At 42.8% G+C, this 15,592-nt stretch overlaps 1 protein-coding gene across 1 annotated transcript; it reads right to left on the bottom strand.

Annotated features, from left to right (window-relative positions):
• Positions 1–139: 139 nt before the first annotated feature.
• Positions 140–8,297, bottom strand: unm_hu7912 (un-named hu7912). Its single transcript, XM_086031828.1, has 2 exons — positions 8,086–8,297; positions 140–4,602 (listed from the first exon to the last, which is right to left on the bottom strand). The coding sequence occupies exon 2, from the start codon at positions 4,551–4,553 to the stop codon at positions 1,356–1,358; it is 3,198 nt and encodes a 1,065-aa protein (XP_085887954.1). The 5' UTR covers positions 4,554–4,602; positions 8,086–8,297; the 3' UTR covers positions 140–1,355.
• Between the last annotated feature and the right edge of the window lie 7,295 nt (positions 8,298–15,592).

Below are 15,592 nucleotides of genomic sequence, written 5' to 3'. Positions count from 1 at the left end.
TACCCTAATACAGTTTTTCACTTTGATATAAATAATTAACAGTCCTTGAATTTAGTGTTTGAGTAATCCAACAAATAAGGATCAACATAGTTCAATAAAGAAATAAAATGTGTGTGTGTGTAAAATAAATGCAAGCAAATTCATTTGTTCAATTCCATTTATTATATATCTATATATAGGCTATAAACATCACAAAATATAAATTTTAAGTCTTGCACAAAGATATAATCCAGTAAAAGAGCAATCTTAGTTTAGTCAGCAATAACAACAGAAGCAGGCATAGGCTATATCTAGATTTAGCATTGCAGATTTTTTAGGAACATTCTTCTCATTTACCATTTAAAGAAAATATGTCTTCACAAAACAGTTCAAAAGAAAAATTCCAACTCAATATTGAAAATTTTACTATATTGTTTATTTTTGCGTTTGTATTGCATATTGTCTAAAAATATACTGCACTATTAGTTTGTATTATTCAAGTGGTCTTAAAGTCAATAAGGTAATTTATTCTTATTTATAATGAATGTAATAGCGTAATTGTTTTAAATTCAATAATAAGTAATATTTATAACATACCTGAATTAAAAAACAACATGCTTTAAGCAAAATAAATGTATGATTTTAAAAGGTTGTTTGTTAAGACAACCTCTTAAGCCAGAAGAAAGATTTAAAAATTATACTTTGCTTTATTTAAAATACATATTTTCAAATGAAGGCCACTTTCAAACAAAGCAGTTCACCCAAGCACGTTTCATCTAAAATACATAGGTGAAAAAGTAAAATGCTGTCTTGATTGTACTGTACTTCATTTTCTATCAAACAATAACTAAGAGACTGATATAAAAATAGTCACACAAATACAGTTTACTAAATGAATACACTCTCAATACTAGTCACCAGTTGTAATATTACTATTACAGGGTATAATAGAAATTTCAGATAAATTTGTTTGGGGCGGGGAAACAATTTTGTGGGATTTATCTGTGTCTATTATGTAGGCAAGATGTGCATATAGAATACTATAAATGTTGTGTGCTTTGTACATTGTACAGCAGAAACTGAATAATTCATACACGTTCAAACACATGGATTGTTCTGTTTTGCCCCATTTGCATGCAGTCTATAAAGTTCTCTGAGAGCAGGAAAATCAACGGGAGAGTAAGATACGAATGTGGGTTTCTGTGTGCATGGGTGTATCATAGGTCAATGTCAGTGCGCTGAAGGTCACAAACGGGGAGGGAAATCGGCCATATGCAAGCTATTGCATGGCAATCTTCACTTTTCCAAATTAAATGTATTTACAATATTTACATTTTGTGTAACTGACATCATTACCACTCCTACCTTGTGCTGTCCTAAATAATATCATCCAAGAGGTGGGGGGTGTCCACCCAGTCTAATGTTCTCGGCTCCGATGCAGCCATGATCATACACATAAACTGTTTCCCTGTTCTCTTATCTAATGGGTAAATGGTTGTTGGGGTGAACCTTTTGTTGCTCTCCACGAATTCACATAGCTGATTATAGATTTTGGGGTATTCGTGTCGAAGGAAGACTCCTCTGATCCTGAGCTCACGCTGAATGTTGACAAAGCACACCTCCCTGGCTTTCCTTCCCTCCTCCCCCTCCTGATCAATGGCTGGCGTTCCCGGAGGCGGAGTAAGGATGAGAGTTTCCATTTCACTATCCTTCTTCATTAGCCTTTTTTCTGGGCTTGAAGAAGCCAATGAAACCTTTGCATATTTTCGAACTGTTGGTGTTTGGACCCTTGGTGAGGGTCTGTTAGGCACTAGTTCACCAACAGCTACAGATACATTCAAGAGAAAACATTCATCGGGGTCATACTCATTACCTGCCTGCTGCAGTTCCTTACAGTATTCACCTAAGTTATCCTTAAAGCCATCCAGCTCTCTGAGAGACAGGTATGTGGGTGACATGACAAGACCCTCAAGCCCAATTTGGAGAAAGTTTTCAGCAGTCTCTGGATTGGCAAAACCCAGAAAGAGAACACCTCTCCCTCTGGAAAGGTATCCTGCTTTAGCAATACGAGAGAAGGCTTTATGAATCTCCGAATTTTCTCTGCAGAACTTGATAGTGTGCCGACACACGCTGCTCACACGGCCGTACAGACACGTTTCTTTGTGGGACTCCCAATCATCCCTGCGACAGTTTCGTGAGCAGTAAAAGGTGTAACAGCTATGGCATGATTTGAAGTACAAGCATGCATTGAACATATTTTCAGAACGTTTGCACTTCTTGTTAGCACACACCATGGTTTCATCTTCCTCCACACTGTGGTCTGGAGAACATTCTTCTGCGCTCCTTTGTAAAGCATCACACCCACTATCGGGGTCTTTCATTGTGTCAGGACTAGATTTTGAAGATGGGAACTGTGTGTTCAGACATTCAGGATTTTCGCTCTCAGAAGATCCCCTGACTTTTTCATCATCTTCAGTAATCAGCTGTTTAAGCTGATCCAAAAAGTCCCCACTAGGCTTCCTGCTGGTTGGTGGTTTGTAATCAACCACTAAGTCAGCTAACAACTCATCAAGTTGCTCCAGACTCTGCTGAAGGGAGACATTGCTACGTTTCCTTTCTTTAGTCGTTTCTGCTGTGTTGAATGACTTCTTAACCTCAGTCACTCTTGGGGCAAATTTATTTTCGCTGTCTAGAGTATTCCAGTTGACAGCATGCACACCACGCTGCTCACGGTTACCTGCACATATGTCATTGTCAGTTATGGTGATCTCAGGAGTCACAAACCAGTGGCCAATCTTGCTATTCTTCCACAGATTGCTTGGACCTCGCTCTAAAGATGTCTCAGAGAGAGACAGAGCAGCATAACGCTTTGGTGAGCTTGAAAGGTTAAGGATAACAGGTTGAGACGAGACATTGGGCGATACCCCATGCCTTGCTTGGTTAAATAGGTTCTCATAGCTTCTCCCACGAAGCACTGATTGCTCTCTGTCATGGCGAGGATAAAGAATATTGTCCCAAGACTTGGAGTGGTTTTTGGCCTCTATCCTAAGTCTACTTGTCTCTGTGCCGTAGGTAGAATACCACGGGGGTATACCAGTGTCCGTACTTACTCTCGGTGGAGTGAGCTGAGAAGACTGGTTGGAATAACCGGATATACTTGAGCGATACCAATCATCTGAAAAGGCCTGCGACATGCGGGGGCGTCTTCGACCTTCTGTGTGGTATTGCCTTGATGGAACGTACCGCTCCTCCTGAGAGTTAAACGGCTTGTTATAATATAAATTTGAGCAACTTTGGTGGTAAGGATTGAAACGGGGGTCGTCCCCAAAGTAAGAGCTTGAGGGAGTTTGAGAAAAGCAGGACCCTGCCTCACTCGTAGGGTAGGGTGTACTATATACAGAGTGTGTTGGCTCTTGGTTTGAAAAATTATCTGTGTAGTATGACCTGAGAGGAAGTGTATGTACCCATCGATTCCTTGGCTCATACTGACTCGCCATAGTACTTCCACGGCTGGCTAAACTGGACCGATCATCCTGAAAGTATGCCCTAGAATAGGGATGAACTGGATAGCGAACTGGGTCCTCTGTATAGAAAAATTTCGTTGGGATGTTTGGGTTCGAGTAAGCTCTTTGTTCCTGATTGAGATACATTGCTGTTTGTGATGGCATTCGGTACATGTCTAGATGCTGGTAAGAGACAGGAGACATGCTTGTAGTGTAGTGATATCCTTGTCTGAAATCTCCATTGTAGCATTCACTCGGAGTTGGTGTAGGTGAGGAAATCTGTCGTGGTACATACAAACCTCGACAGCTACTAGCCTGTGAGTATCTTTGCCAAGCGAGTCGTTCAGGCCGTAGATTGGGGACCTGCCTAGATGTGTGTTGGAGAACAGCAGCATCTGGTTTAATGTCCACACGGCACCTGACATGAGGCGTTGTGGCTGTTTTTTCTGATTTAACCTCATCAAAACAGTCAGAGACATAGAGGGGAGGATGGGGTTGTAGTTTAATAGGGTGGACCTCGTTCAAAAAAGCCCTGTTGGAGGAATGTGCTTCCCTTTGTGTTTCAAAGGACCCCAAAGTGTCTGGGGAATCCTTGGCTTGGTTGACCTCCAGAGGAGACACAGAGATGGGCACAGGGGTGAGCGTAGATTTGATTCTGGGAGTACTTCGAGATCTTTTTCTATTTACAGAATCCGACCATGTGAGGTGGCTGGTTTTGTCTTGACTGGTGTGTTGTTGGAGTTGCCTGGAGTTAAATAAATCTGGAGATGAGAAACGAAGATATCCAGGTTGATCCAGTCCATTCCATGTTAAATCTTTGTGTAATGTCTGCTGTTCTGGACGCTTTAAAGGATACTCCATTGGGGAAGACACAGACTGTGGGTCGTCCAGTGATTCAAGGAAATCAAAGCTGCGGCAATGTCTCTTGTTGATGATTTCTGCTTTATCAATCATCTTCAAGTCACATTGCAAAGAAGAGTGAGCAGAAATGACGTGTTCGGTGGTTGGATATAAAGGAATGTCCTGATATAGGGTTGATGTCAGGATATCAGGGGGATGTGTCCGGGTCATCTTAATGGAACTTCAATGCCCTCCATTCAGTGTGACATTTCAAGACAACCTACAGGAAGGAAAATATATATTGAGTCAAATGCTACAATAATAATAATACATGGGATAGAGATTGAGTAACTATAAACTATGATCTCTTATTAAATACATATTACTGGGCTAATTACCTCTGCATGCCCACCCCCGTCTAGTAGTACATCTCTATGGCTAGGTTTACACCGCAGGCAAATGCGATCCAGATCTGATTTTTTTGCCCATATGCGACCTGTATCTGATTTTTTTATGACAGTCCGAACGGCTCAATTCCGATTTTTTCAAATCTGACCTGTTTCGCTTTCATATGTGGTCCTTGATTGGGTACATATCCGATCTTTTTCAATGCGTTCGCGGTCTGAACGGCCAAGTCGCATATGTCCGACATTGACGTCATCCGGAGGCCAAAATACACTCCGCGCAGGCAGAGGGAATGTGCTGGCAGCAGGGGATCGAATCCGCAAAGTTGTTTTGAGTAACACTATTGACTTTACATTTTACTTTAATTTCATCCCACTTAAAACATGAACCATAAAGCGGACATTTATGGCGATTGTAGTAATTCAGCCACGGCTCAGATTGATTCATTTTTTACGCACGGCCATGACGTGATATAATCGTTAGTGATGTCGTCATGAAATGAGATATATAAAGTGTCGCCTCGTGATTTTCCCCGAATATTGTATTTATTTCTGCCTCCTACCTAATCGCTTCACTGTATAAATGTCCCGACACGCTGGACCACATTTACTTGCGTATGTGTTCATACATCAGACAAGACCGAGGTCGCATTTATAATGTAATATGAACGCTTACGCAAAGAAAATTGGATTTTTTTTTTTTTTTTTTAAATCCGAATTGACCATTAGGACCTGCGGTGTGAACCTAGCCTATGATTACAGCACCAACCTCAGACTTGGCTGAGTTATTTCTGGAAAAAAAAACTGGAAGTTCATGTTTGTTAGTTAGCAGGCTACTAGTGGAAGTCTGTCAGTCTGTCGAATTAGCTAGACAAAATCATAGGCGGACCGGCCTGTAGGCGATTACTATTTGGTCCGGCTGGACAAAAAGGCGGAGCGAACAATGGTACCCCGGCTGCAAGCGGAAGGCGATAAACACCATACGTAAATTTTAGTAAAATGCCCAGCTCTGGAAAAAACACTAGTAGCACTGCTAATATGTTTTATCTCGTTTGTCTAGAAGTCAAAGATCTTTGGTTGCTCAGTTGAGGTCTGGTGTACCCCCTCTGGCCAATGAAACTGTCTGATTTACTAATATACCTGAAGATAACAGATTATGTGAAATGTGTGGTTTGAACAATGTGAGAAGTGAATTTCATTTTCTTTTCTATTGTACACCTTATGATGGTCCAAGAGAGTGCATGGTCAATAATCTTGAACGACGTAACCATGATATGCTCTGTGTCAGATGAAGAAAAGATTAAATGACTTTTTGATTTTGATGTTTTTACAATTGCAAATTTTATATCTAAAGCTTGAAAGAAAACAAAATAGACTGTTTTTGACACAAATTTCTGTTGTTATTGTTTTTGTTGTTTTCAGTCCTGGAGCCGGGTCATCCTGATTGTTTGGTGTTTTAAAAGCCCATGCGGGCTGGGCGTACTACTGTATGCATGAGACAATAATAAAATCTCCATGTCAATGTCAATGTCAATATGAAAAAATTAAGTTGTTTGAATGAATAATACATATCATCAATGCAAGAAAAAATACATTCAATCTCCAGTTTGAAGGACAGTGAATGTTTTATCTAGACCAATTCCTTAGGTATTTTAAAACAAAAACACTTTTATTTTTCATGTTGTAATGCATACATAGGTTCTCTTGTTGGCCCTCACCCATGAGCTAACCCTGAGCTGCCATCTGTTCATTGTGTTGAGCGAGAACTGACCAGTCATGTCCCTGCCTTGTCTCGCCAACACACTTAAATATCACGCCTGCTCGCATTCAAATAATATCAGCAGCCAAGCCTTTCAACGCTGCACTTTTCTTTTTGTAGGCTTATTTTTCAAAAGCACATGAGAAAATCTTCATACGGTATATGCATTTATATTAAAATACCTAATTTTACAAAACAGGAGAAAATCTCAGCAGTTTTTTCACAATAATTACATTATGTAGTCATCGTAGTTTAAACTATTTGTCAGGGGTAGGCATTTTACTCCATTTTGCTGGTCTGTCATTCGTCATCCACCTGGGTACCCATGTCCGTCATTTTTCAAGCTGAATCGAATTGCAATCGTCACATCGTCAGTCTGTCAGTCAGTCCGTCAGTTAAGTCCGTCAGTTAAGCCCGTCAGCTAAGTCCGTCAGTTAAGTCCGTCAGAAGTCCATCAGTCAGTCCATCAGTCGGTCCGTCAGTCGGTCCTCCCACCCTCCCAAAAATCAGCAGCAAAACAGGCGTCTGACCTCTCGGTCCTTGACTGACAGACACTGTTAGTGACACTGACGGACGGAACTCCACTTCTGTCAGTGCATAGGCTGTCATTTTTAAAAGGGTCCCGCCATTCGTCAATTGTCAGCAAAACGGGCATCCGTTGGTGACGGACTGATGAACCGGTCTGTTATTCTGATAGAATGCCCACCTCTGCTATTTGTCCTGCACTAATCTAAGTTGAAATAAGAATGGGCAGACTGAATATTCAGTTCAAACAAGCTTAGTCCCTTGTACAACTACACTGAATGCACTGTGATGACTCCGCAATCCTGACATACAGTCATGGACTAATACCATCATAAATTACAAAATAAAAAGAAAATATTTAGCAGGAGAAAAAAAAGCACCACCCCTGGCAAACTTCCACAAGCCCATGCAGACTGTCTCAATATTTGCACTTATTTAGGTTTTTCTCCAAAGTAGAGGGCTTCTGCCTAAACTTACAAAATGCAAAGTTATTCTTTTTTATTCACGGTCAAATTCGGCTCCTCAATAGTGTGCAACCCCCTTTCTTTCATTCTTTCTTCTTTCTCACCCCTCAAGTTTTAAAATCGCATGCCACATCTTGTCTCCATAGTTACAGCACACAGCACCATTCACCACACAAGGACCAAAATCTCTGACAAAATGGACACTGAATCAGCAAATTGATACTTGCAACACAATCGTGTTTTAAAATAGGGTTGGCTCTGACGTTGTAGTATGTGTTTTTACGAGCACTTTATCACAATTCTCTAATTTTGTGGATATTTTGGCCTGGCAAATGCACAACTTTGCAACCCGTAATGCTGTATTTGGAACGATGTTAGCCATTCCTTAATGCTTGCAAACGCTGGATCGGTGTCATGTCGTCTGTTTTTAGTGGTGTTCATTTTGGTGCTGCGGCACCATGGGCCCGACACGTCCGATGTGGTCCGAATGACATCATTTGCGCAGAAAGAAAAAAAGACAATCATCGGGTTCGAGGCGGGACAAATTAACGGGGGCTTGACTTTTGGCTAAGTTCGCAAAAATAAGACTTGGCGAGTGAAGTCAGGCTTACCGGTTTCCCATGCAGTGATTAGATGAGGAGATGGGGAGGCGGAGGAGTCGAAGGAGGAGACGACGTGTGCTGCAGCCTGCCGCACCTGCCGAGAGCCTCCATGCGTCGATCCTCCGTCTCGGATGCTTTATCAAGACGTTCCCCCCAGTCGTGTTTAATGTGGTACAGCGTGCGTGGGTGTGTTTGTACGTGATGGAGGAAGAGAAGGGGGACATAACTGAGTCTGCGTCGAGAGGCGTGGTTACTAGTGTTTGTGCGTGTGTGTGCGTGCATCCGTGTGTGTGCGTGGGGGTGCGCGCGCGCGTGTGTGTGGATAAGGATGGGATGAGGAGGACCAAGTGATGCAGTTTCATCGTTCACGGTTCATGTACTAAACAAATTAAGTATTGATACATATCACTTATGTATCGCTTATCACCGAATTGGGCTACAGAATCGTTGCACTTTAACAGGCTACTCTGTCTAGTAGACCTATAATACATTTTTGACAATGTTAGGTTTCCAGTTTGCAGTGGTGGGGACACTGTGGAGTATGTACAAATACTTTTGTTAATGCACTGAAGTAGATTTTACTTGGCTATTTTCCTGGTGACTTTTACATTTACTCCTTACATTTGAAAACAGACTTTCTCATCTTTACTTAGTCAAAATACGTATTTTCTGCGATTGATGACTTGATAGAAAGCCTTGGAAAAGTATTCATAACCCTTGAACTTTTTCACATTTAACCATCTTAATATCATAAACGTTTATGTTTTATATTGAGATTTTACAGCAGAGGTGCCCAAGTCCTCAAGAGTCCCTATCCAGCCTGTTTTAGGTGTATCCCTATTCAAACACACTTGATTCAAATGATCAGCTCATCAGCAAGGATTGCAAATCAAATGATTCGAATCATTTGTGTTGCAGTATGCATACATCTAAAACAGGCTGGATGTCATGTGAGGTTCGGGATTTGAACCCATATGCAGACATGACACGGAAGTTGTAGAGTAAAAAGTCTTTATCAAAGAAAATACAAAGTACTACAGAGAGCTGAATTGGAAGAGAATGTGGATCCTCGCTCGAAGAAGGTTTGACGTGCTGACGTGTCACTGAGTAACTCAAGCTTATAAACTGTTAAAATATCAGGCATAGTATATGACATAATAAAGGACAGAGAATAAAAGGACCATAGCAACTGCATAGCAACTCATACATCACGTAACAACTAGTCATAACAGTAGTTATAACAGTATGAGACAGACACATATAAGAACTTCACAAGGAAAACATGAAACCAAGTTAAAAAAACAAAATTCAAAAACAAAATCAACAACAGATCGGAGAAGGCCAGACAAAAGGTTCCAGGAGACCAGATGAAAGGGTCTTGGCGGGACACGTCTGGTGGGCAACCCAGAGGCCGGACGAGAGGTTCTTGACGGTGCCAGTCTGGTGGGCAACCCGAAGGCCAGACGAGAGGTTCTTGGCGGCGCCAATCTGGTGGCCGTCTCGAAGGCCTGATGAGAGGTTCTTGACCGGGCCTATCCGATGGCCATCCAGAGGGCCGCACAGGCGGTGAGGGCAGGTGATGACCTTGCACCATTATAGCAGAATTGGATGGAAGCCGCAGAGCTTGCGCCGCAGTAGCAGAATCTGAGGTTAAGCCACAGATCTTGCGCAGCTAGGATAGAGTCAGAGAGCAGCCCAAGGCCTTGCGCCGCCGGAGCAGGGTTGGAGCCTGGTGGTGCCGAGGAGCCTTGACAAGTGCCTCCATTTGCTGGGGCGCCGGGAAGGCGGCCTGGCACTGCCGAGGTACTGGTACGGGGGTCTGCATTTGCTGAGGCGCCGGCACGGGACCCTGCCTCATCAGCCTGCCACCATAGAGGTTGGGAAACACGTAAGGAAGGTAAACAAGAAGAAATGGGATGAACGGAAGTTGGTGAAGAAGTATGCAGTGAACGAGGTGCTGAAAAAGGCAGCGAGTGAAGAGGCTTGGGTATTGGTTTGGAATGACGTGGCTTGGAAAAGGCTGAATTACGGGAGGAACCAGACTCTCTACTCGGGCGCCCACGCTGGCCACCCCGCGGGGGTTCCGAGTAAATGGCCAACTGGGTACCCAAATAAGTGTCTGAAGGGAAGGGTTCAGCGGCGGACACTAAGAGTACGGTTCGGATTGACACGACTTGGAAAAAGCGGATTTACACCCCGCGGGCTTTCCGTGTAAATGTCCAAGTAAACGTCTGATGGGAAGTGTTCTCGAGTGGACACTAAGGGATTATCATCAGAAAAATGTCACAACAATCGACCAGGGCTAGAATAATTACTGGGGAAGGGACAGAGAAAACCAAAATCGGTGTCAGAATCTGAATCAGAAACTAAGGGATCATTATCAGAAAAACACGACAAAAACTGACAAGGGCTTGAATAATGACTGGGGAAGGGACCAGGAAAACCAAAATCAATGCCAAAATCTGAATCAGAATTGGAAAGGAGATTAACCAAAATCGTGGCCATCTTCACAGTCAAAATCAGAGTCAAAAAACAAAACATCGGGTGTTAAACTAGAAGGGGAACATGCAAAACTAGGACAAGTAGATAGCAAAGATGAGAGGGACGTGGAAGAAAAGACAGAGGTTACACGAAGGGTGTAGGGGTGGTCGGCAGGCTGAGGGTGGTTGGAGGCGACTGGACTTGCGAAGGCCTGGTCGACCCATCGTGGAGGAGCGACACGAGAGGTTCCCAGTGAAAAGGCAAAGCAGCATTCGGTGAGACAATCACTTCCTGATTGGAGGTGGAGGGATGGTTAGGAGAAGGTGGTAACGTCTTCGGCTGGAAGGATTGTGTCTGAGTCGGCTGGGTCCACGACTGGTTAGTACGTTCTGTCACATGAGGATTGGGATTTGGACTCATACACAGACATGACACGGAAGTTGTAGAGTAAAAAGTTTTCTTGGATTGCTCCATTCACCTTCCCATCACATCTGAAGCACTTTCCTATCCTTGTTGAAGAAAAGCAACCACTCAGCATGTTGCCACCTCCATGTTTCGCAGTTGGCATGGTGTGTTGAGGGTGTTGAGCAGTGTCAGTTTTCCGCCTCACATAACACTTTGTATTCAGGCCAAAAATTTAACTTTGGTCTCATCTGACCAAAACTCCTTCTTCCAATTTGAATCAGGTGTGTTGGAGGAGGGAAACAGCTAAAACATACAGGATAGTGGCCTTCCAGGACTGAAATTTGACAATTGTTTCCTTCTTGCCACTCTTCTACAAAGGCCTTCCTTATATGTGGAATGCATGACTTATTATTAGATTCTACCACCTGAGGTTTGGATTTCGACAGCTCCCTGAGCCTGGATGCTTCCCTAACCAGTCCTTGCTCTGCTAGTTTAGGTGGACAGTCATATCTTGGTAAATTTGCAGTTGTGCCATACTTTTCCTAATGTTTGGATGATGGATTAAACAGTGCTCCTTGAGATGTTCAAATCTTAGGATATTTTGTTTACAACCTAACCATGCTCTAAACCTCTCCTCAACTTTGCCCTGACCTTTCTGGTGACATCCTTGTCTTTATGCTGTTGTTCACGTTCTCTAGTCCAGGGGTCCCCAACTCCCAGGCCCGGTCCAAAGCGGCCGGGCCGCGGCAACGTTCCAGCACCTCCTCGCCCCCCGAAGCCAAGTTGTCTCCGTTGAATAACGCTAATATTAAATGCACAAGCTAGCAAATGACCGTTCCATAGTATCATGATTGATGAGCCTGGGGGATAACAGCCCTTTGGGAAAATCGCAGGTTTGACGATCTGGAAATCGCGTTGTCTGAGATCGCGATTTCGGTCCCAAAACGGTAAATCGTTCAGTCCTAATTAGCAGAGAAACTCAGACTTCTCTGTCTCCAATCACTTCACCCAGCTCTTCTGGGGGGATGCTGAGGGGTGCCCAGGCCAGCTGGGGTACATCTGTCCAGCGTGTCCTGGGTCTTACCACCACAGCTCCGGTCGGCCGCCTCAACAATGGGACGTAGGTAAAGTTCTGCCGGAGGTTGGAATTGAAACTCCTTCTGACAGGGGACTTTGCCAGAAATTCCCAGCAGTCGCTCACAACATGTTTGGGTCTGCCAGGTCGGAGCGGCATCTTCCACCCCTATCAAAGCCAACATACCGCCAGGTGGTGATCAGTTGACAGCTCCGCTCCTCTCTTCACCTAAGTGTCCAAGACATGTGGTCGTAAGTCAGATGACATGGCAACCAAGATAAAAGAAGGAAGTTAATACTCAGAGAATGACTAGCAAAGGTGAGAAGGGAACAAGCAGCGAGGGGCACACTCATGTCGGCGGACTGGACGACACGAGGAGCATGCCAGACAAGAGTGAAAGACTCAGGAAAACCAAAACAAGGCTGGAAAGCACCTGAACATAAATCTTTCCAATCTGATTCAAAACCTTAAACAATTTCGAAGCAAAAACAATCCAGAGGGGAACCCTGACATGAAGTCGCTCAGGTTGCCTTATGAGGTACATTAGTGTTGTGTGGGGGAGAGAATTACTGACAGTATATCATGATGTATTTGTACATTTTCATCAAGTCTGCAATGAGACAAGTAGAAACCATACCATGTTGCAATCTTTTCAATTAATATATTAGTATGAATTCTCAAACCTCGATCAGATTCATTGATCATCATTGTTTTGTCGAGATCTCTTGCCTTTGTTGCATCATTCTCACCTTACCATAGCATCTGCATGATTATAATCGATGGTGGGGACAGATGGCTGTGAGCCCTATCTCGCCCACGGCATGTGACTGCTGCAGGAAATGTGCTTAGTGAAGCGCTCCCACGGTAGATACAAATCACAACAACAGACGAGCTGTGCTGATCAGCCTGGAAATCATTTTGTTACAGGATATGCAGGTTTGTTGATCGCACATGCTTGATGAAGAGCACAAATTAACTCATGCATCCTTCTGACAAAACAATCCCACGAACCTGCATTATATCACGCAGATATGACTGTACCATAGAAATCACATTGTGTGGCATTCAGAACCGCACAGAGTGGATTATATGTGAGCATGTGTGACTCACCCGTATGCAGCGCTGTGCACTGGCATCAGTTCATGTCAGCTGTTGGTTTGCAGGCATAAGTGTCTGTCAGCTGGCTGCTAGCAGGTGTCTCAGGCACCTTGACGGCATTGTGGATAGGAAATCAATAGCTCTGTCTTGATTAGAAGTACTTCAATTCAAGGCGTAATAACCATTCAATCCATCAAAGTATGAACATTGATGAAAACAATATTTGACTCTGCTTGCACTGTTGTAATTGCATTCATGCATGCACCTCTGACCTAAAAGCTAGTAGGATGAAAGTCAACCTCACATTTTCAGAAGAGAAAGTGCACACAATTGAAATTGTCATTTGGGTCTGACTCAGCTTGAGTCATTTTTAACAACATTATAATGATGTGTCAGAGGAAAGACAAAAGTTACATTGGATATACTGTAAATGTTATACCAACAAATCTTGCCTGAACTGTGTTGAAAGACAATCGCAGGAAATCATCGGATGGCAGTGGGATTATGCCATTCCAAAGATATTCTTTCACTACGTTTACATGCTGTAAATATTCAGGTTAAGGTCAAAATTCAGATTTCTGAGTCATTTAGAACGACCCGTTTACATGACTTGAGCGGAGAGAGTAAACCTCCACGTTTAAATAATCCGATTGAAACGGCGACGCACAAACGTCATTACACAACAATACGTCATCTCTGTCAATAAAACACATTATATTCATGTCAGTCACCACACGAATGAAGCAGACAATTGCTGCCTTGCTTTAAAAGTGTGGTGCCGTGTTTACTCTAGCTTTTGCCGTGTTTTGTTTATCACTAAACATGTATTTCCGGTGTGTTGCGCGCCAAAGAGCGTGCATACAAGCACTTCCTGTACTACATAGACCAAGATTCCTTGCGGTTAAGCATGCACAGAGTGTCCCGTGCATTGTGGGGCCCGATCCCAATACCCACACCCTGTTGGTCAAATCCGCATTGAATTGTGGGTAATATTCTTCGGTTTAGGGGCCATGGATGCAGACTTCGCCGAAGTGCGGAGCAATGGCGCAAAAGGGGCGGGGCGACTATTCAGTTCACAGAATTGTGACGCCCTGCACAAGTGAAGGGCACAAGGGTGCAAGTGCGCGTATTGGGACTGGGCCGGGATATTCAGATCACCGTATACGTTCGCGCACATTCGAGTTAGTAAAGGCCTTGGCATGATATTCGAAATTTTTAAAACCCGAATACTGCCAATAATCGGGTTTTAAAAGGTTTCTTGGCTGCATGTAAACGTAGTCACTGTGACAGACAGTGTTAGAGATGAATTTATGTATCAGCCTGTTTATTATTGTACATGCAATTTGCAGTGACATAGTAGTGTGTTGTGTGAATGTAATGTTAAACCAAAACACTGGAAACACATCTCAATATAAAACAATGATTACTATCTCACACTACAGAACTACAGTAGATGAGATTAGATAGTGTAGGTGGAGCCTACCTATTGTCAGTAGTTCACTGACACTTAAGTGCAGTAGGAAAGGGTTTTCAGCAACTGTTGGCAATGTCTGTCTTAAGCATTCTTGACTAAAGTCCACTTGAAGCTTTTAAATCTTTAACAAAATAATCCTCTGTCCACTCCTCTTGCCCCAGACTTCATTTTATAGCTTCAGCATAGTATAAAGCAGATTTACAGATACTTTATAGCTCAGTGGAGGAGCATTTTCATTACTACAGTGTTGAGTCTGAATTGATTAAAATATTATAGTAAAAATTCAGTTTTGTAATTTCACTTTTGGAGTGAATAAAGTGTCTATGTAGCCTTATCTATCTATCTATCTATCTATCTATCTATCTATCTATCTATCTATCTATCTATCTATCTATCTATCTATCTATCTATCTATCTATCTATCTATCTATCTATCTATCTATCCATTTTATAGAGTTTTCATTCAGATGAAGTAGCATGTTGTTGCATGGAGTAGTTTTGAGGCCAACTACAATGAAATAATATTTAAACACACACACACACACACACACACACACCCACACACAAACACACACATACACCCCCCCCCCCACACACACACGCACCACGCACACAATATTACTTCTAAATTAAATCTGGCTCGTCATATTTGGCAAAGTCTGATGACTTTGTTTTCAGAAAAAAAGAACATTCCCATCCACTCCAAGTAACACTCACAACACAACAAATCTGTATATAAGCCAAATCATTTGGGAGTGGTATCCATGGTAACGCACACTGAGTAGGAGCAAAAGAGAGTGAATAGATTTCAAAGGGAATGAAGTAATGTGCTGATGGGACTCATCCAAACTATAAAAATCCATGTCATTGTTTGAAATCACAACAAGATGCAAATACACTATAGTGCAAGTGCATCTGAAGTAGGACTCTGTCTCAAATCATGCTTTTTGTGGCATGTGTATATCTACCCTCTTCTATATGTC

The sequence above is a fragment of the Filicampus tigris genome, chromosome 5 (assembly GCF_054856515.1).
Source record: "Filicampus tigris isolate MCC_2025a chromosome 5, RoL_Ftig_1.0, whole genome shotgun sequence".
Classification (NCBI taxonomy): Eukaryota; Metazoa; Chordata; class Actinopteri; order Syngnathiformes; family Syngnathidae; genus Filicampus; species Filicampus tigris.
Note: the sequence above shows the minus strand (reverse complement) of the source record. Positions and strands in the feature narration are given on the sequence as shown.

Bases quoted from the DNA above. Each gene is read 5' to 3' on its own strand.
- unm_hu7912 (XM_086031828.1), bottom strand. From the start codon at position 4,553: ATGACCCGGACACATCCCCCTGATATCCTGACATCAACCCTATATCAG.